This window comes from Onychostruthus taczanowskii, unplaced genomic scaffold (genome assembly GCF_017590055.1).
Source record: "Onychostruthus taczanowskii isolate IOZ18803 unplaced genomic scaffold, ASM1759005v1 scaffold61, whole genome shotgun sequence".
Classification (NCBI taxonomy): Eukaryota; Metazoa; Chordata; class Aves; order Passeriformes; family Passeridae; genus Onychostruthus; species Onychostruthus taczanowskii.
Window position 1 is genome coordinate 2,742,268 of NW_024503790.1, and position 20,597 is coordinate 2,762,864.

The following is a 20,597-nucleotide window of genomic DNA, read 5'->3' on the forward strand; positions in this document are numbered from 1 at the left end:
CCCCCCCGCCGCTCCCTCTCTCACCTCTCTCTCTCTCCTCCTCTTCCTCCCTCCCCCCAGGCCAAAATCCTGCACATGATGGACGACAACAAGCAGCTGGCGCTGCGCATCGACGGGGCGCTGCAGGCGGCGGGCCAGGAGGTGACGGCGCTGCGCGCCGAGCTGGCGGCCACCGGCCGGCGCCTGGCCGAGCTGGGCAGCGACCCGGCCATGGAGCACGGCCCGCACGGCGCGCAAGGTGGGTCCCGCCGCGGGCAGGGGGCGAGGGGGCTCCGGCCGGCCAGAGGGGGTCCCTCCCGGCCGCCGCCTCCGCTCGGTGTTATTGTCCATTGTTTGTTTTTGGGGGTGCCCGGCGCGTCCCGTCGGGCCGTGGTTGCGGGTTCCCCGCTGGGTTCGGAGCTGGGTCCTTCCCTGCTGCGGCGGCTCGCTCGGCTCCAGCAGCCCCGGCACGAGGAGGGACCCCCCGCCCCAAATACTCACTGCTCCCCGCATCCTCCTGCCGCCGTCATCACCCCCTCCGTTCCCATCCTCTCGCCGCACCGCGCCCCGAGGTCCCCCCGGCCGGCTCTCCCCGGTAATCCCGCGCCCTCAGCCGGTTTCGTAATTCGGTAGGAAAGCAGCCATGTTACCGCCGCGATCCGCGATCCGCGCTCCGGCCCCACAGGAGCCCCGGCCCCGCCGCTGCCCCCGGCCCGGGCTCGGTCCGCGGGGCTCGGTCCGGCCCAGGCTCGGTCCGCGGGGCTCGGTCCGGCCCAGGCTCGGTCCGCGGGGCTCGGTCCGCGGGGCTCGGTCCGCGCACGGCGCCCGGAGCCCACCCGAGCACCGGCACCCCCGGCACGGGTGGGCTCGGACAGCCCCCGTGCCAGGCACACACCCCCTCTGCCCCCCGCATCCCTGAAAAGTTGTCTCCGTGCCTCGGGGCCGAGCGTGGAAAGCGGGCTCGGTCCGCGGGGCTCGGTCCGGCCCAGGCTCGGTCCGCGGGGCTCGGTCCGCGGGGCTCGGTCCGCGCACGGCGCCCGGAGCCCACCCGAGCACCGGCACCCCCGGCACGGGTGGGCTCGGACAGCCCCCGTGCCAGGCACACACCCCCTCTGCCCCCCGCATCCCTGAAAAGTTGTCTCCGTGCCTCGGGGCCGAGCGTGGAAAGCGGGGTGCAGGGGGAGCGGGAAGAGACTTTGTGTGGTGGTTAAGGAACTGAGCCCGAATCGCTCCCGTAGTACTCGCGGTGCTCTCGCCAGGCTGAAATTCAGTTTCCTGCTAGTCAAAGTGTGTTGCCATCGCTGATACGTTTTTATTTGAATGCTTTTGTATTTTAGGGTTTCTATTTCCCAAATAATTACAGGCTTGCATGACAGTTTACCCCGAGCAGCCTTGATGTCAGAACAAAAATAGTGCGAGCCCTCCCCTTTCCCGATAACTGAATTTACACCTGTGTGATAAAAACGTCAGTAGCTGTTATTTACTCGTTACTTATTTACTGTATCTCTTGGTAGGGTGGTTCGGCGCTATTTTAAATAACAGTGAAGCTCTTTAAGGTAGCATAGCGTTTGGCGGGGCATAGTTGCTGCCGGCAGGATGCAATAATGGAATTACAGAATCACAGAACACTTTGGGTTGTAAAGGATCATAAAGATCATCTTGTTTCAACCCCCCTGCCATGGCTGGAACTGATTGGATTGCATGCCGGTGTGCTGTTGTTCGTGGCAAACTGATTTAGAGGGATTAATTAGTGGTTTTATTCCATCCAGCTTGTGTTTCACTGTTTTGGTAGTGGGGGTGTGGGGTGTGAATTCCACTCACCCAGCTGAGCTTCCAGGTGGCTGCGGGGATGTAGGAAGTGAAGTTACCTGTGTGGCCAGGGATTTTCTGAAATGCTGTGCAGAGGTTGGGATAATCTCAGCCACCCTCTGCTGTACACCACAGCCAGGCTACCGAGGCTCTTGCTTTTATAAAAATCTGCTGAAAGGGCAGAAGGAGGATGCCAGCCTCCATCCTCCCCTGTGGAGCAGGGGCATCAGGAATGCAGATGGTGACACGATGTACAGGGCATGCATGTGGAAATGCAGGCTTGCAGCCAGGAAAGCAGGTAAAACGCTTCAGCTGCTCGTGCTCACACTGATTCCTGTGTGCATGTTCAGTGTTTGGTTTCGTTTCCTCTCCAGGACACTTCTGGGGGAGATGCACGTTTCTGCAGCGTGTCCTGGCAAGGGACAGGGGGGTGTGTTCTCTGAGGATAGGGCTTTTTTGTTTTCCTCAGAGGTCTTCTAATCTGTTGAGTGATGAAAAATACTCCTCTTTGTGTTCCTTTACTATCAGCATGCTGGAAAACAGTTGGTGCCTGTAAAGGTGCCAAAGAAATGTGCTCTGTTCCTCAAAGCCTGCGTGTTTCTGCTTATAACTCTGATTACATGTGCTTTGGAGTTGTAGGGTCCCTGTGATAGAGGGGGGGAAGGGTGGCCCCACCCTGAGCTGGGTGGGAGAGTGGTACCTGCAGCTGAAGATGCTGGAGGGTTTGGTCCATCTTCCCACTCTCTAAGTTGAGAAATTTGGCTCAGCATGCTGATGACTAGGAGTTAGGAGAAAGGACGCTTCCGCAGCAAGGTGTGACACCGTGGCCTTGTGGTTCTGAATGAGTCTTTGTCTTTCCCCATGAATTTAACAAGCTGTTATTAACACTGTGATACATCCAGCCCTGTACCACTGCTGTTGTAACAGAAGTCAATCAGTTAAGTGTAAAATTGTATCTAAAAGAGTGTTTTGTCTGTCATGTTTAGGAAGGAAAAGGGGGAGAGTACTTGATCTCTGCAAAACCCACCGAGCAGATTCACTCTGCTTTGTGTTTCCTCCCTAAGTTTGGTACTATTGTTTATATGCTGCCATAAATGCTCCCCTACATCACTCTGTGTTTGTGTAGACAGGCCCAAGATATCTATAGTGAGCCATATGCTTTTCCTCAAGGATTTTGAGACGACATTCAGAAGGATGGGGTGAAAACAAGAATCTCTGAATAGCTCTGCTGTTGTGTGTCTCCGAAGTAGGAGGGCTGCCAAGCTGTTTGATTTATGCAAATATATTAAAGGCAGGCAGGAGGATGGGGAATAGGGTGGCAGCCTGCAAGTGCAGATTTGGGGGGTGCTGGTGGTGCTCGGGTGGCAGGTGGGTGTGGAGGGGAGTCTGCTTTGGTCCAGGAGGAAAAGCCTGTGGTGGAATCATCAGGTCCCTTTGCTTATAGAATCCCAGAATGGTTTGGTTTGGAAGAGACTTCAAAGATTACCCAGTTCCAACCCCCTGCCACAGGCAGGGACATCTTCCACTATCCCAGGGTGCCCCAATCCCCGTCCAGCCTGTCCTTGGACACTTCCAGGGGTCATGGGGCAGCCACAGCTTCTCTGGGCAGCCTGTGCCAGGGCCTGCCCACCCTGACAGGGGAGGATTCCTTCCGTGTGGTGGGAAGGAGCTCACGATCACAGTGCTGCAGGCAGCTGCTCCAGGTCAGTCCCAAGCTGTATGGAAGGAGGTGAATGTGTGTCTCTGTGCCACGCTCAGTTGGTAATTAATACTGAGTATGTCAGATGTGTTATTTGTGTAATTATGGTGCAGCTTGAGACAGCTGGAGGTAATAACTCTGCCCCTTTTGTGCACTCTGAGACTTTTTTTCTGCTACAATGTGCTATTTTTGCCATGACAAGGTATGTTTTGAGGGCCTCTTTTCCGTAATTTTAATCAAAACTGAAAGAATTCTGCAAAGAGGGAGGGCAGGATGGTGGGTGTGCGTAGGTAGGCAGGAATGGAACTTGAACATTGTTCCAGTCCTTAGTGTGAGTGTTAATCATTCAAACCTCTCAGCCCTGACAATCTCTTTTAACCGGTGAGTTTGCTGGGAGAAGTATTTTGGCTGCAGCCTCTGTCTAAACTTGGATGCAGATCAGGGTGGAAATCAATACTTCGTGTCCCCAGCTTTTAGCACAGCAATTACAGGCAGCACTCAGTAACATCTCTGCAGCTGTGTGTCAGCACCCTCGTGTTGGAATCCTTGTTTGAATTTGTATTGGTTGAATTGATTGTGAACAAGAGACGTGCCCAGTGGTCCAGGTGGGATGTTGGTAATGACAGAGGGATGCAGCAGAGCATTGCTGTGGTGGGTCCATGCTTAGCTGTGACCCCTGTCCATGCTGGCTGCACCTCTGGGATTTTGGCTTCGTGGCTTTGCCCAGCCTACACCTGTATTTTCAGCAGTTTGGTTTAAAGCAATATCTGTGTGGAAAACTGAAGTCTGGTGATGACTTGCCATGCTGCATCAGGTGTTTGGTCCGTTCAGCCTCGTGTTTTTGCTTTAGTCTCCTTCCCACATTAAATGGAAAACACCTTAATTAATTAATGTTGGTAAAGTGCTTGAAGATGTAACGCGCAATCAATGGCTAAGTGTTGTTAATAACACCTCGCTCAGCGTTTGGCTTATCTCATTTCTGATTTCAGAGTGGCTCTGGCACACTGTGATCATGTCTCCAGGCCCATGGCAGTGAGGATTGGTGGTGTTTGCCATGGATGCTGCCAAAATTCAGCTGGGGATGGGGCAGGAGCTGCACCCTGCTCCTGGAATAAAGGGCTGCTCCTTGCTGCGCTGTTATCTCAGGCACGTGAAGAAAGATTTCAGCTGTATCTTGGGATGTGGTGATGCCAAGGGGCTAGGAGGACCTTTCTGCTCACAACAGCCTAAAATAGAGTTTTTTCTTTTTCTCTTTGATCTCAGTATCCTTTCATAGCTACAATGCAAAGACTTTGACTTTTGCCCAGGAGGCAATCAGTTACCTCTGTGCTGTTGCTATTTTGTGAGTAATCATCTCTGGCTGTTGAAAATGTACCATTTTCATCTCTTCAGAAATCTTCCCTGCTATTTGTTCTTCCAGAGCTGGAGAGCTGATACTGTAAAGAAGCCTGAGGAATTTGGATACTGCTGCCCAGTTGGGTATTGGGAGCACTTTTGTACCACGCTTATCACAAGATCAAGGTCTTGCTGTACTATTACTCCTTCTAATAATTTCCTGCTTTGTTTCCCTTTGTCCTGTGTAGTTCAGGGAGCAACTCGTTTCATGCTCTAAAACAATTGCCTGTCCTGGGAAATAAATCTGTGCTTAGCAATGTTCCCATGGTTGCTTTAGACCCAGGGAACTGCCTGCTGATAACACTCCAGGTCCCTGCTATATCTTAGTCTTTGAAGATGTTAATTTAAGTATCTTTTCTGGAGCTTTCCTATTCAAAAGCCTCATCTGGCATGGTTAGCATAATATTTAGATTATCATTGCTTTAGGCTTTGTCCAGGGGAGTTAAAATGAAGCTTCTAAGGATGAGTAAGCTCAAATAAACTGAAGTTGAAGGAGGACTTAATCCAGGGCTTTTGACTCACCAGTTTGAAATATAACCATGAAAATGGTGTTAGATTTGCAGGTGGGCAGAGGGACATAGAAACAAGTCCCAGTCTTAAGCTGGGGAAGATTAGATATGATTTTGTGGGTTGTGTTCAGGCACTCTCAGATATTCACTGGTGGGGCTGGGTGTCATCCAAGAGGACAGTCTGTCTTCTCATTACTTATTCTTTTCCCTCCAGATATGTCAGTGGACTTGGTGTTCTCTGTCCCTGGGGCTGAATATGGAATTCTCTGAGATGCCAAAAGAGGCTTTACAGCCTTGGGCAGGAGCTCCTGGCCCAGCCTTGGGGTGCAAACACCTTTCCTTGAGCAGTCCCTACTCTGTGCTTCAAGTACCTCTCTGTACACCACGCACTGAGCCCCAGCACTAGCACGATGTAGAGCAAAACTTCAGTCTCCAGCTTGTCAAAATTCAATCCTCAGGATTTCTCCTTGCCAGCAAAGCGTGAGATCAGCGCTCTGCTCCTGAAGCAGCATCTGCAGAACCCTGTGCTCATAACACAGCAGGCAGGGCAGGGCAGCAGCTACAGGAAAAACCCCAGGGAATCAGTCACCCAGAGGGCTCATTTTTCAGGATGCATCCTCACCTGTGGGATGCCGAAGGCTCAAGAGGTTGCTTCTTGTTGCTTTGCAATCTCTTCCTGCTTTTCATTTCTGTGTTGTTTTACTTGAGCCTTTATGGGGGATGTGTTTGGATATTGAGATGGATTTTGGGGAACCTCCAGCTAGATTGTTTTGGTGTTTGGAAATGTGTCTTGTGGTAGCAGGAGATGGGATGGGTTTAGGGATTTTTTAAGGAAAAAGAAGCAGTCCCACCAGAATATGGAAGTGGAATAAATGCTTTTGAAAGCTTTGAAGCCTTTTCTGTAGTCAGTTTGTCTGCAGGAGTTGCAAAGGTGAGGGAAGAATCTCTTCCTGAGGTTTTCCTTCTGCACCCATGCCAAGGGGGGTAGCTGGAGGCTTGGAGATGTGATGGTGAGGGTTTGGAGGTGTCTCCCCAGAGCAATGGGTTGAGTGATGGGAATGGGTTGAGATCTGAGGGGACCTGAGGTGGCAGAGGCTCTCCAGGAGGATAATGCATCCCTGCAGAACAACAGGTCATGATTGAGTGTGACACTGGCTGGAGGCCATGGCTCCCAGGAGTATACTATACCCCTCAGCCCAGCTCTAGCTTCCATAACCTGATAAATTACTGATTCCCTAATCCTGTTAGTGCTCTTCTTCCCCAGATCCCTGCAAGGAGCTCTGGGGTGGGGACAGAGCTGACCACAGGTGATGCAGGCTGGCTGTGTCCCACCCAGACTCGGTGTGGGTGGCTGTGGTCAGGTTTCTGGTTTTCAGCTGGGCTTGATAAAGTGATGTGTCTATGTCTGAAAATTGCTGAACTGCAAAGACCTCTGCCTTGGAGTGCAAGAGATGAGCTGCAGCAGAGAAATGTTTTTGCACAGAGCAATTAGCAAGAAATGGGGTTTTGTCATGAGGATTTCTGACACTTGCTTGGTGGGAGAGCTGCATGGGCAGGGCTAGGTTTGCACAGAGAAATGGAAAAATCTCTTTTGCTGCTGCTTTTCAGGTATGTGATCAGCCACAGATTTTAAATATATGAGGCTAGAATTTGCTTTCAGATCACTTGGACGATGGGAAAGGAGCAGAGGTGCCTACAGAAAGGTGAAGGGGAGCATGGTGGCACCTGGATCTCCTGTGGGCTCAGAGACTCAGGAATTTGGGAGAGGATCAGCCTTACCACTGAAGAAGGAAGAAGGACTGAGTGATGCTCTGCTATCATGTGGTCCAGGTCTGGGCTCATCACAGTCTTGGAGAATCATCCTTGTCCCTTGCTGCTTCTGCAAATGTTTTTTCTGGAAGGAGCATCTCTTCTGATGGCATCCATAAATCCATTTCTCATACTTTTTGGTCCTTACAGAGTCATTCTGGCTCATGTCTTTTCATGCCACTTCTTCCTCTAAATTAAGATTCCACAGATTTTAGAGGCTGTATCTGGGAACTGAGCCTTTGGGTTTATCTGACAGAGAGCTGATGTGTCACAGCCTTTCCTGCTGCTGTCCTGTGCCATCTCTTCTTTGTTGTCTCACTTTGCTGGGTGGCACCTGAGGGAGAATTCCAAACCTTCCCATCACCACCTTTCTCATAGAAAGCGTGTTGTCCCTCAGTGAGGAGTTAAATCACCTTTCTGCAGAAAGTAGCTTCTATTGGAGGTGGGGGAAGTTGTTGTTTGGTGTGAATATGTGGGATGTAAAGAGAATAAGGGAGTACAATGATGTCCTGATGCCTATCTGCAGGTTTTTCTGACTCTTTTTTGCAGCAGCAATGAAACCTGGAGAGCTGACATGGCTGGGAAATAGTTCTTTGCAGGAAAGGTGAAACAGAGCTTGTACCTCTGCTCCAGCAGATTGAGGCCCATGTTTGAAACTGAGACCCTGAAACTTGAATCTTTTGAGTTTCCTTTGCCTTTTAATTCTTATCAAATCATAGTGTTTGCAGAAGTGGACTCTCATTACTCTTTCATTTCAGCCAGAACATGAATGTGCTAACTATTCCCTCAGTCACTGTACAGCTGGGGAGCTCTCCAGTGGTGAGTGTGCACAGCACAGAGATGATGGAGGATGAAGGCTGGCAGTGCACCCACACTGCTCCAGCCTGTTGCCTTTAACTAAACTGTCCACCATCCTTCTTGGAAATTCACTGGAAAAGCAGCATAGGATCAATGTTGGTCATCATCAGCTGAGGGGGATCCCAGTACTGGGACTGGGCAGCAGCCATGCCATGGCTAATTCCCCAATAACAGCTTCCTTGCTTCTTTTAACAGGAGAATATCCCAAAATGCTTAGCTTTGGCTTTGTCTGCTTTTTCAGATGTGCACAGGAGTATCTCATAAACCTAAGGGCTGAGTTAAAAGATATTTGTAAGATTCTGCTTTTGGTTCTTGACTGGTTTGAGTGGTCTCTGCCCTCCCATCATAAAATGGTATTTTTTTTCAGGATGTCTCCAAGTGTTGTAAGATATGGTTGTGGGTCGAAATCTGCTGCAGGCACACAAGCACAGGAAGTGTTTGCCTGTTTTCCAGGGAGATTTGCTCTATTAGGGCTGGAAAGCAAAGCAAATTGATTTGAGGAATAGATTTGAGGATCTTATTTTTGATGCTAAAGATTTAGATGTTCTAGATGCTCTTTTAAGCTGCAGAAGGGGAAAAATAACATGCAAGAAGAAAGCTGGAGGACTGCTGTAAAGGTTTTAGTGGACCATACTGGGATTTTCAGTAGGAAAATCCCTAAATGCAGCTGCATGTGGAAGAGCAGCTGCCCTCTGATGTGGGAGGCAGGAGGGCACAGGCAGGGCTGTCCAGTGCTGCTGAAGGAGACCCTGAGGGATCTGTTCCCATCTTGGAGCCCTGTCCCTCTGCAGTGAGGACTGGAGTGACTCCTCAGCAAGGGTGTGAGGATGAGCAGAGCCCAGCTCTGGAGTGACTCCTCAGCAAGGGTGTGAGGATGAGCAGAGCCCAGCTCAGAGTTACTTGCTAGGCTTTTGATTCTCCCTTGGAGCTGAACAACGTCTTTGTGTGATTTGGTATAACAGCAGCACATTCAGAAAACAGATTCCTCATTCTGTGATGGTAAAATATTCTCTCTCTGTGTGTTCATCATTGTTTGTTCTAGCCTTAAATGCACTCAATTATTTGCTTTTATGTTCATCAATTATTATGTTATCTGCTTCAGCAAAACCTGTTGTTTTATCCACCGCAGATTCTTAACATTAATTCCTTGACCTTTTATATCCCCTACAGTATATCCAGAGCTGCTAAATGGCTTTGCCCAAATTTATTTTTTTTTCTGCCGAAGTGATGGCTCAGGCAGGAGCGGGGGAACCATTTCAGGTGTGCTCCCCACCACATTTGCATCGTGTAATTGAATCTGCAAAGATCGTTTTTGTCATCCCTGGGAAGGGAGCTTGTTTTAAAGCCACACAGGGTTTGCTCAAATGAGCTTTAGTTTCCTGCATGATCTCGTTTCGTGGTCAAGAGAGGTCCAGAACTGACAGCTCAGGGTGAAAGGGCTGATTAATGGGGTTCTTAAATTTCCATGAAAAGCAGAGGGAGGTGCTGAGGGCAAAGCTGTGCAGCTCCTGTGGGGGGGGGAGCTTTGAAAACATAAAGCTCGTAGTGAAACCACAGAAAGGCCACGTATTTAGTGAAAAAGCTGTATTTAATATCAAAAACTTCTGGTTTGGGGTAGCACATTGTAATATAAGCAGAAACTTTGCAAGATTTATTCACTAGAAGGTGCCCAGGCAGTTGTGTTGGCTTCCAGATGGACTCCTGTAAGGCCCTGGTGATGCTGCTGTGCATGGATGGTTTTGGTGAGTTGTTGCAGCTGCTGGGTGAGGCAGAACTAGGACTGGGAACAGAGGAGCTGGGTGGATTGTCAGCAGCTGGTCCCAAGGGTCCCCTTGTGGGCATGTCCCCAGCGCTGTCTGCCCCAGTTTAGGAGCTGCTGAGTGCACAGGCATCAAAGGGAGAGAACGGGGTGAGCAGGGCGTGCTGGAACAGGGCTTATGAGCTGCCACCTTGCCCTGCTTGCCCATGTTCTCATGCCCTTGTCATTGCCTGGCTTGGCTCCAGCTCTGGAACTCGCTCACACCCCCAGAAGTTGCTCACAAGCTGCTGGAGCCTTGCTGGTGTTGTGTGAAGGTCTGCAGTGGCCGTGGCTCCCAGGATGAGCGTGTGGCCGCGGGCAGCTGCCACAGGTGCTCCGAGAGTGACACTGACAACAATCTGCTGTTCCTTCTCAAAGAAAGCACTTTGCATTTTGCCACCTTTGCAGAGGTCCTTTTTATGTGCTTTTCCTCCTTGGACATGCATCATTTCCAGCGTATTTGGGTAAATGATGTAATTTAACACATCTCCCATGCCCTGCTTATCGCTGTCATTTCTGAGTGCACTCATTAGGGAGCAGTTTGATTTTGGGCGTAATTCCTCTGACAGGCACATTTACTGAACATCTTTGATTCAGCATTTCACGTGTGGCAGGATTAATGGAAAGCACTTTACTAAAGAGGTTTGAATACCTTGTAGGTTCCTTGAAGATTTTTTTTTTTTCATTTAAATGGAATTGTATTATCTTGGGCTGGGTTTTTTTTTGGTGCTGTTGTGGCTTGTGGACTGAAGTGTTTCCTCTGCTGCCAGGGTTGGATTGCCGTGGACTGGGGGTGACTGTAGGTCCTGGAAACAGGATGCAAAATCTGGATGTATGATTACAATTATATTAGTTTTATTTTGGTTGGGGAAACATGCATTAAAAAAAAGCCATGAGAGCTCTACCTGTTAATTAGCGTGACAATACCGTGGTAAAGACCACTTTGCAGGATTAAAACCCCATATTCAGATAAGCATTAACTGTGCTTGTTGGCAGATGAACAATGCAGATAATAGCAGAGGAGCAGAGCTGGCTGGGCTGTCAGTGACAGCCTGTCCATACTGTGATGTCAGCACAGGTGCCTTTGACCTCATCACGATGTTCAGTCAAACCTGGCTCTGCACAGACACATTCCCAGTGGATTGGAATATTGTGCAGGGAGAAATCAAGTAAATCCTTCATGGTGAGACCCTTTAAGTGTAGCCTTGGGAGCAGTAAAAGCAATATTTACACCTGTGAGATGTAAATTTTCAGGCTGTGCCTATTTTAGGGCCCTTATCAACCTTCTGATACACCTGGTTCTTGGGCATGTGGGACTTGGTGCTGCTGCTGAGGTTTCTTTAATTTTGAAGGGTTGTTTCCATCCTTTGGTACCATCTTTACCCCAGAGGTGGCTCAGGGTTAGGATTAAGAGAATTTGGTGTGAGGAAACTGTGGGAACATGTGTGACCTCATCCAGTTCTTTGCTGCTTTGCTTTTCCATTTCTTAGTGGGTCAAGCCTGCGAGGCTGGAGAGGCCCCTTTGGGGGGAGGCTGCAGGGACCTGTCCCTTGTCAAGACACAAATAAGGGGCTTTGGCTGTCGGGTTGGGATTCCTGCTGCAAGAACCTGCCCAGTGTCACCTCAGCTGGGTGCTGGAAATCACCCAGATACTTTCAAAACTGCTGCTGTTGGATCCTCCAGTGTGTTCCGAGCTGGGAGCAGCTGAACTTTTGGATTCTCTCAAAGGAAGAAAATTATCCAGGCCTTGAAGACTTGCTGTGATTTATTCCGGTTCCTTTTAGTTGCAGCTGTGCATAAGGACTCCAAATTGGGGGATATTTTGCTGAGCTGCAGTTTTTGTGAGGTAGCTCTCATTTGCTAATTCTTTTTTGGTTGTTTCTGCCGATGTAAGTACAAGCTTATTCTGCAGAGATGTTTTTCATCTTTGCTGGACTTGAATCAGCAAATGAGTGTTGATATCCTTGTGGCAATCTGGGGAGGAGAGAGGAAGCAGAAAAATGAAGTGATGTTCTGGAGATAATTTTGCTCATGTTTTTTTATATCAATGGCCAAACCAAGTACTTGTATCCTTATACTGTACTTATCAAACCAAGTGTCTTGAGTAAGAGGAGAGATGGATATTGTTGGCTTCAAGTAGATGGGTGTAGTGCTGGAAGTGACTGGTAGGAAGTTATTAAATATACTCTGGTTCCTTTGCAGTACTTTTTCAGCATATCTTAACTTTCTTTAAGTGTGTGTGCGCAGTTTAGAGGGTAATACCATTAATTAGAACAACAGGAAAGACTAATGTAAGAGTATAACCCTCTTTAGTATGTTGGGTTTATCCCCGATTAGCAGAGCTGCTCTGATCTTATGGAAATCTGTGTACATGTCATTAGGAAAGTAGGATTAAGTGGGTAATTAGTAACACCAAAAAGTTTTCATCGTTGAAAATGAGTAAAAAATGGTAAGGAAAATAAACTTTGAATCTAGATAAAAACATGAAGTTTTTTCTTTATTCCAGTCTGCCAGAGAACAAGGGTGGGAAGAGGAGGCATGGGTTACCACAGATGTTATGTCTGAGGCTCAAAGTAAGCCAAGGAAGATGCCAGAGTATTGTCCTGGACAGTATACAGCCAATTCTTTCTGAATTTTGCCCAAAAATTTTCTGGCTACAGCCGAGGCCAGCATGTGTGCTGCTGCAACAGCTCTTGGCTCCCCGGGGAGAGGAGGGGCGTGCTGGAGAGTGGTGTCACTCCCGGGAGAGCTGTTCTGGGTGTTATTAAAAGTATTATCACGATGAGGTGCTGGTCAGGCGCTGAACTCCGCAGGCAGGAGCACGGTGTCTGTGTGACAAGTGCTGCTGCCAGCAGAGAATCCTGATGAGGATCCTGCCGGGCTGGGATCTGCACACAGCAATTTCCTTCCTGCCTGTTTATTCAGGCAAGCCCGGGCTTGTTTTGGTACTTATTTCACCTCTTGTAACCGATGGCTGGCCGGGAGGATCAGCTGCTTTGTGATGAAATCTCGAATGCACACACGTGTTTTATAGTTCTAGTTTTTGGGGGTTTTTTTGTGGGCTTGGTGTTGGGGGTTTTTTGTTTGGGTTTTTTGTTTGTTTGTTTTTGGTTTGGGTTTTTTTTTATGATGGAGAACAGCACAACCAAGTTTTTGCAGAGGATGGTACCTGTGCAGGAATTTTAATCTTTGCTCTTCAGCGTGTCTTTCAAGCTTGTTTGCACAAAGGCGACACTTTTAACCTGTTGCATGGCTACCCGGTGCCTTTCCTCGCTCTCCTGCTGTGGAAACGAAGGTGGAAAACCGGGAGCTCCCATGGAAAACAGGGTGAATAACCAGGAGCTCCTGTGGAAATGAAGGTGGATAACCAGGAGCTCCTGTGGAAACCAAGGTGGATAACTGGGAGCTCCTGTGGAAATGAAGGTGGAAAACTGGGAGCTCCCATGGCAAACAGGGTGAATAACCAGGAGCTCCTGTGGAAACCCAGGAGCTCCTGTGGAAACCAAGGTGGATAACTGGGAGCTCCTGTGGAAATGAAGGTGGAAAACCAGGAGCTCCCATGGAATACAGGGTGGAAAACCAGAGGCTCCCATGGAAACCAAGATGGATAACCGGGAGCTCTTGTGGAAACCAAGGTGGATAACCGGGAGCTCCCGTGTGTGGTGCCTCAGACAGACACAGAGCAGCAAGGTCCTTATCAGCGCCTCGCCGATAAACCAGGGCACAAAAGCCTTGGCGGGGACCCACATCTCCTACTTATTTGGAGATTAAAAGCTCTTGAGGCTTTGGTTTGTTGTGAAAGTTAATTGCGAAGCCCGGGAAGCTTGGCAGGGCTCCCGCGGCGAGACTCGTCACGCCGGGGCCCTGGGGCAGGTGCGGGCCTGGTCCGGGCCTGGCCCGGGCCGGTCGGCGCGGGCTGGGCAGGGACCGGCTCCCCCCGAGGGCTTTTCCCTTCAGAGCCGGCAGCAGGGGATGCACGGTACTCGGGTGCTGCTCTGTCCCCACCGGCTGTGGGTGAGCCGGGCAGCGATCCCGCCCCATCACCGCAGTGTCCCCCGCTGGCTGCGTCGCCGCTCCAGGGTCATTCCGGCAGTGTTTGGGAAAGGCTGCCCTGCTGTGCTTGCGTCAAATCCCATCTGGCGGTGCCTGCAAGCGGGCTTGGTTCCTCACGGGTGTTCCCAGCGCTGCTCCTTGCCCAGTGTCCCTCCCTGGCAGGCTCAGGGAGCCGCTGCTGCCAAGCCTTGGTGTCCCGGAGCATCCACTGCCACCTCCTTGGGGTTTTGGGTTGGGACCTCCATCCAGAGCCCTGATCTTTGAGGCCTCCAGGTGAGGAGGTGAGAGCTCCCGATGTCTGAACCTGGCCTTGCTGTGTTCATTAGCATTTCCGTCAGCTCACCATGGGAACATTCCACACACACCTTCTCCTCAGCCAGAGCCTGCTCAGCACAGTCCTGAGAGAAAGGCAGGAATAAAAGTCCGGCCACGTGATTGCAGAGGGACAAGGTTCGTCACTTTTATTTATTTATTCATTTTAAAGGCACTTTCTCGTAGCTGCTGCCTGTGCAAAACCTTGCAGCAGGCAGCTGAGGGATCTGGTGGGTCTCAGGTGACAATGTCCATGCTGGATATCTCTGGAGGACACCGAGGCTCACTGTGGTGGGGCTGGTTTGGACAGGTTAGTCCAAAGTGGACAGTAGCTATCTGTTGTCTTGGGTTTTAGTTTTGATCACAATCTCATGGTACTTTTCTTTTGTTAATGATTTTGTTAATGCTGGGGCTGTGTGTGATGTGTATTGGGTAACCACGTGGGGACCAGCTCAGCCATAGAATCAGAGAGCTCAGCCATAGAATCAGAGATTGGTTGGGGTTTTGAGGGACCTTAAAAAACATCCAATTCCAATCCCCTGCTGTGGGCAGGGATACAGCTTCCACTTGACCTGGCTGCTCCAAGCCCCATCCAGCCAATTCTCATGAGAGGGGGCAAAAGATCCCGAACAGCCTCAAGGACAACAAACAGAGCATTCCCTGTTCTAATCTCCATTCTTCATTTAAAATCAATAAAAATACTGCCCTGGTGGTATTTTTTTACCCAAGCTGTGGTGAAACAAAAGTAAATATTACTGACCTGCCAGCACAAATGAAAGGAGAATGAGAAGAAATGTATGAAATGGATTGTTAGCCAGTTTTGTTTTTCTGTATTGGTCTTGTGGCATTTCTGTGGAAGAGGCCAGATACAAAGTTCTCTTGCATAATACATCACTGGAGTATGATTGTATCCGACTGTCACAGATGAGGACGCTATATTTATGTCTCAGTGAATTTCATCCCCCAGTTTGTGTGTCCTCTGACCTCTGGGGAATATCACAAATCCACTGTTATGGAGTACAATGGCACATTTGATTTATCAACTCCATTAATGATCTGGTTGAAGGGAGAAACAACACATTAATTAAATTCACAACTGGTGATAAATGTGGTGTTGCAAACATCGGGCAGGACAGTGATTTAGGGTAGAAAGGTAGGCAAGGGATGGCAAACTGAGAGGGAAATGCCACCATGCTTGTGGCAGCTGGCAAAAAATATGGAAATTCTTAGAATAAATGAAGATGTTGGATTGTCTGCAGTCTCCACTGATTGTGGCCAAAATCAGTGTTACTGTAGGTGCTGCAGACTTTCCCTGGTGTGCAGTGTGAAAGGGGCAGTGCTGGTTCAGGACAAATTAATAGCTGTAAAAAAACCCTAACCTACAGGTTGTCAGGCACTGAGTATTTTGGCTCTGCTCTGTTGATGGTATTAACGTAAATTCAAGCTGACCTAAGTGCACTGGGATAAAAACAAACATTTACCCTTAGAAAATCCTCTGACTGAATGTGAATTTCACCGTTGGCTTTGGGCTGTTTCGTGTTTTGCATTTCTTTTCTGTGGGTTTTAGTAATGAAAACAAACCACTTGGCTTCACCTTGGCTTGGAGTTAACTTCTTCTTGCAGGCATTTTCTCTTTCCCATGCATTGACACACTCAGTGGTAGAGCTGCAAGTAGGCAAGAAGTTGTTCATTTTCAGCTTGGATTGAAAATGCTTGTTTTCTAATATAGTGCAAAATGCCTGAATTAAAGGCTGACTCATTTCTCTGGAAGGATCTACACATCCAAGCATTCCTATGTGAGCTTCTAAGTGCCCCACCAGTTCCAGGCTTTGGTGTGAGCAGCCACGTGCTCCAAATTAAATTAATGTATAGTGGGGTCTCAGCCCCTGCCCATGCATCATCCCCTCCCCTCTGCTCTTTGGGTTGTATTTCTGACCTTCTGAATTGTCTCCAGCTGAAACTCTCCCTTCAAAGTGAGCTCAGATGAAAAATATTTTTGTGTGAAGTGTTAACACATTCTTTTGAGGGGAAACCTCTTTTGAAAGGTGGAGCAAGCTAGAACATTAAATAAAAAATGCTTTCTTTTAATAAAGGTATCTGTTGATTACCTGTGAGGAGAAAAATCCTGTAAACCCAGCTGTGAGTTACGGTGTATTGACCACTACAAGGGACAGCTTAACCAAAAGCCTCTTTTTCTTCACTTAAGTTGGTTCAGGTTATTGGAGGGACACATTTGGGGATGCGTTTACAAGGAATGGCATTAGTTATTGAGGCCTGAGCTAAATAAAATCAGTTTTGAACAGGAAGTGAGTTACTCTGTCCTTGTCATAACCTCTAGTCCACATGAACAGCACTCCAGTTATTAAAAGGCAGTTTTAAACTAAAGAAGAATTTCATCATATTTCTTCTGGGTTGGAAGGAGAATGTTATTTTGAAGATCAATGATCTTTGTTCAGGTGCTATTATACCATCTCAAAGACATGTAGATTTTGGGATTTATTTTATTTATTTTAAAAATATTTTGCAATCAACAATTGGGGTTTTTTTTTCTCTAAAGCTTTTGTGGTTTCTTTTTGTGCTACATCTTTTCTTCTGTGCTATACCTTGGGGTACAATTAGGAATGTGTTCTGCAGCTGAGTGGTGTCAGGACTGCAGCAAGCATTAAAGCCTTCGAAAGGTAAATATTGCAGAGGATGGAACAGCAGTAGTCCTGGTGAAAAGAAGAAAGCCAAGAGCATTTTTGGGATTTATTCACCCCTTGGTGTTTGAAGACTGCAGAGGGAGGTTGAGGACTTGGGGAATCTTGCAGACTGTGGGCATATGTTGTAGAATCTCTGCAAAGATCACAGAATCCCAGAATGGTTTGGGTTGGAAGGAACCTGAAATCTCACCCCATTCCACTCTGCCATGGGCAGGGACACCTTCCCCTGTCCCAGGCTGCTCCCAGCCCTGTCCAACCTGGCCCTGGACACTCAGGGATCCAGGGGCAGCCACAGCTTCTCTGGGCACCCTGTGCCAGGGCCTGCCCACCCTGCCAGCCAAGAATTCCTTCCCCATATCCCATCTGACCTGCCCTCTGTCAGGTTGGAGCCCAAGATCCGTGTGTTGTGTTGGTAATGATGGCAGGGTCAGTAAGCAAAGGGCTAAACGTGGTACCAGGGTGTGTTTCACCCAAAATATAGGCTGGAGTAGCCCTGGGGTGGGGAAATGCCTCATTGTCCATAGGAGCACCCATGGGATAGAGAGCTGGAGCAGGAGCACTGAGGGACAGGTTTAATGAGTGTCCCTCACCTCCCTCCCCACCTCGTGCTGTTTTATAGGGCAGGGGCTGAGTCTGGGTAATGTGCAGCACCAAGGGGCCTGGTGATATTAAAGGAAAGCTGATAATGCTTCCTGTGTTGAGTGCTTGGAGGCATCCCTCGTTCCCTGGCTGTTATCTGTGCAGCATCCCTGTCCCCACCCCACCTCCTCCTAACCAAGCAATTACATGCACAGGGGTGGGCTCTCTCCCAGAAACGAGCCTCCCCAGGCTGGGGAATGTGTCCTGGACAAAGCAGCTCTCAGCAGCAAAGACAATGTCTTATTATGAATTTTCAGCAGCTTTTTTTAAGGTGAGTTGCATTCACTGGCTTGTGATAGGCTTCAAAAGTTCCTGTTGTTTGATGTGTCAGAGGAGATCAGTCACTATTTTAGAACATTAATTTATACAATTCAGATCACACTTGTAGGGTTTTTTTGTTTCCCAGCGTTTCTTGTTTTACTAATTGCAATTGTTTCACGTCCTCTAATCTATTATACTTTTTAATAAGGCATATAATTCATTATTTAGGTGATAGTGTTCTGATAATTAGATGGGTTATTTTTGTCAGTGCTGATTAGTTGGTAAGTACAGATTAATATTTGAAGACTTGATGTGGTCTCTTGCTATTTGAGTTTCAAAGAGGTGATGTGCCACTTGTTTCATGATATTCCCAACAACTTCATCCCTTCCAGCCTGAGGAAAGTGCTGACAAATTGTAAAGAGGCTTTGAAAGCCTTTGGATCTTGTTTCCCCTGTAAAACTCATATTAGAAAAACGCCAGCGAGTATCAGCTGGGTGTGAGACACTGAAAGTGCAGCTCCCTGAGCAGACAGCAGCACCAGGTGCCACTGGGGTCTGCACCCTGAATGATTTTTTGGGTGCACAAGTAATATCCTGCACATTGCAGGGCAGGGACCTGCTATTTGCTGGATATGTCCTAGAAAAGCCTTGCCCCTTCACAAATAGAAAGCCTTGGCCTTTTTTTTTCGCCTGGAGTTAATTGCAGTGTGGGACAATGTGGCCTTTGTGTGACTGTCCCTGTACTGGGGATGGTTTCTCCTCTCCCCCCGCCCCTGCAGAGCTGGCAGCGATTCTGGTCTCTCCCTCACACAGAAGCTGTTGGCAGGATTAAGGATTTTTTAGCTCATTTGCAGACTGGTTAGTGAAGGGGTGTGGTGGCTGAGGGGGACAGAGAGGGCACCTGCAGGCTGTGAGGAGTTGGGTGTGGATGTCTGGGGGGGGAAACACCCCGGTATTCCTGCAGCCTTGCAGACTTAATTAAGCATGTGTTCCTGGAGCTGCAGCCTTCTGCCTTGGCCAAGATAACCATGCTGCTGGAAGAGATGATGTTACTGGAGCTGTGAGGAGCTGGGTGTGAATGTCTGGGGGGTGAAACACCCCGGTATTCCTGCAGACCAGAGGGGGGCACTGGGTGTGCTGCAGCGTAATTGAGTGTGTGTTCCTGGAGCTGCAGCCTTCTGCCTTGGCCAAGATAACATGAACCATGCTGCTGGAAGAGATGATGTTGCTGGAGCTGAGCCATTGCATTATCTGATACCAGATCTCTGGGAAGAGGGAATAAACTAAATGCTTTTTAGTCACTTGGTCACCCCTACCAAGGGAACCACAGCGCTCTTCGGTGGCTCCTTGCTGTAGGCTCCTTCAGCCTTCCCTGCTTTAGCAGATGGCTGCAAACACAAAAAAGCCTCAGGGATGCCTGTCACTGCCTGTGACCCTGGGGAAAGGAGAAACCACATCGGAAATGAGCAGGGATAAGGAGATGCCGAACATTTTTCTTGAGCAAATAAATGTGGCAGAGGGAATGTCAGGATAAGCTCTGTGCATTTATCAGGGCTGTGAGCGCACCTCAGGCAATCCCTTTGCAGCACCCCACAATGCCGGGGGGTTTCCTACTCCTTGGTGGTTCAGGGACACTTGTGTTGATGGATGATCCCTGTATCCACAAAGATGATGTGGGGTCTGCATGGATTTCCAGAGCCCCTCTGCCTGAGGATGGGAGCTGAAGTCATGGAGATGCTCCCCTTCGAGCTGCTGGGGGTGAACTTGGCACTCACTGTGCCTTTCACATGGACATCCAGCTGTGAGCAGTGGTTGTATGGATTTGGTGATGAGTTCACAGCCTAGTGAAGAAGCAGGGCAAGAAGTTTCTACTTCTACTGAAGTAGAAACAGAGGAGGGATGCTGAGAGCTTCCACACATCTCCTGCTTTCAAGTCTGTCAGGCTGTGGAAATAAATTAGGGGCTCAACAACTGCAAATGGGGGACAGCAGGGTCTGCCAGGAGAGCAGAGCTGGAGGAAAGAAGACTGATGATGTCTCCATTGCCCCACTGTAGTTCTGTCAGCCTGGGAATTCCAGCCCCAGTTCTCTTGGGCTGTGGTGCTGGAATTGGCACATCCTAGGAGAAATGCCTTGTGTTTATGCAAGACCTCGCTGCTGCTGGGGAGGGGGGTCAGAGTGTAAGTTGGTTAAGCAGCTGGATTGCCCTGGTGTGTTTGCCACAGGATAATGGAAAATTCCTGTGAGGAGCTGTGCTTGATCTGGGGCCAGAGGGAACAGGATGAAGTCTATTCCACCAGTGAAATTATAGAAGAATACACTGTGCATCTTCCGGCGCCTGCTGCCAATGTTTTTATAGGCTTGAGATTTTATTTTGGAGAAGAAGAGTATCTGCATGCAAGGCCAACCTGCAGCCATGCCAGCTTCTTGCTGTGTGTCCTCTCACACTGCCTGGGAGCCATTCCCCTGTACAATTTTGGAGAACCATGTGCAAAAAGCCCGTGACAGCTTCGTTTTCTGCTTCCCAGGAGGAATTCAGAGCTGTGGGGTCCCTGTGGTCCTGACACAGCACACTGAGCGCAGGAGCTCTGCTGACACACACCAGTGCTTCTCAAGGGCTGCAATAGCCTTCACACCCTCCTGCTTTCCCTCAGTGGGTCCATCCTGCTGCATGAATATTACTAATTACCATCAGAATTTGTGGAGTTAAAGGGAATCTTAGAAAATTAGTATCTAGTAAAAGCCTATGCAGGGCAGTTTTAAAATCTCTTAGGA

General features: G+C 48.9%; 1 protein-coding gene across 1 annotated transcript in view; it reads left to right on the forward strand.

Moving 5' to 3' along the window:
* Positions 1–51: 51 nt before the first annotated feature.
* The window catches only part of KAZN (kazrin, periplakin interacting protein), an 86,414-nt gene continuing 65,868 nt past the window's right edge, over positions 52–20,597 (forward strand). The window contains exon 1 of the mRNA XM_041419601.1: positions 52–238. Within this exon, the coding sequence (XP_041275535.1) occupies positions 76–238 (163 nt within the window). The 5' untranslated portion in view covers positions 52–75. The remainder of the gene's footprint in view (positions 239–20,597) is intronic.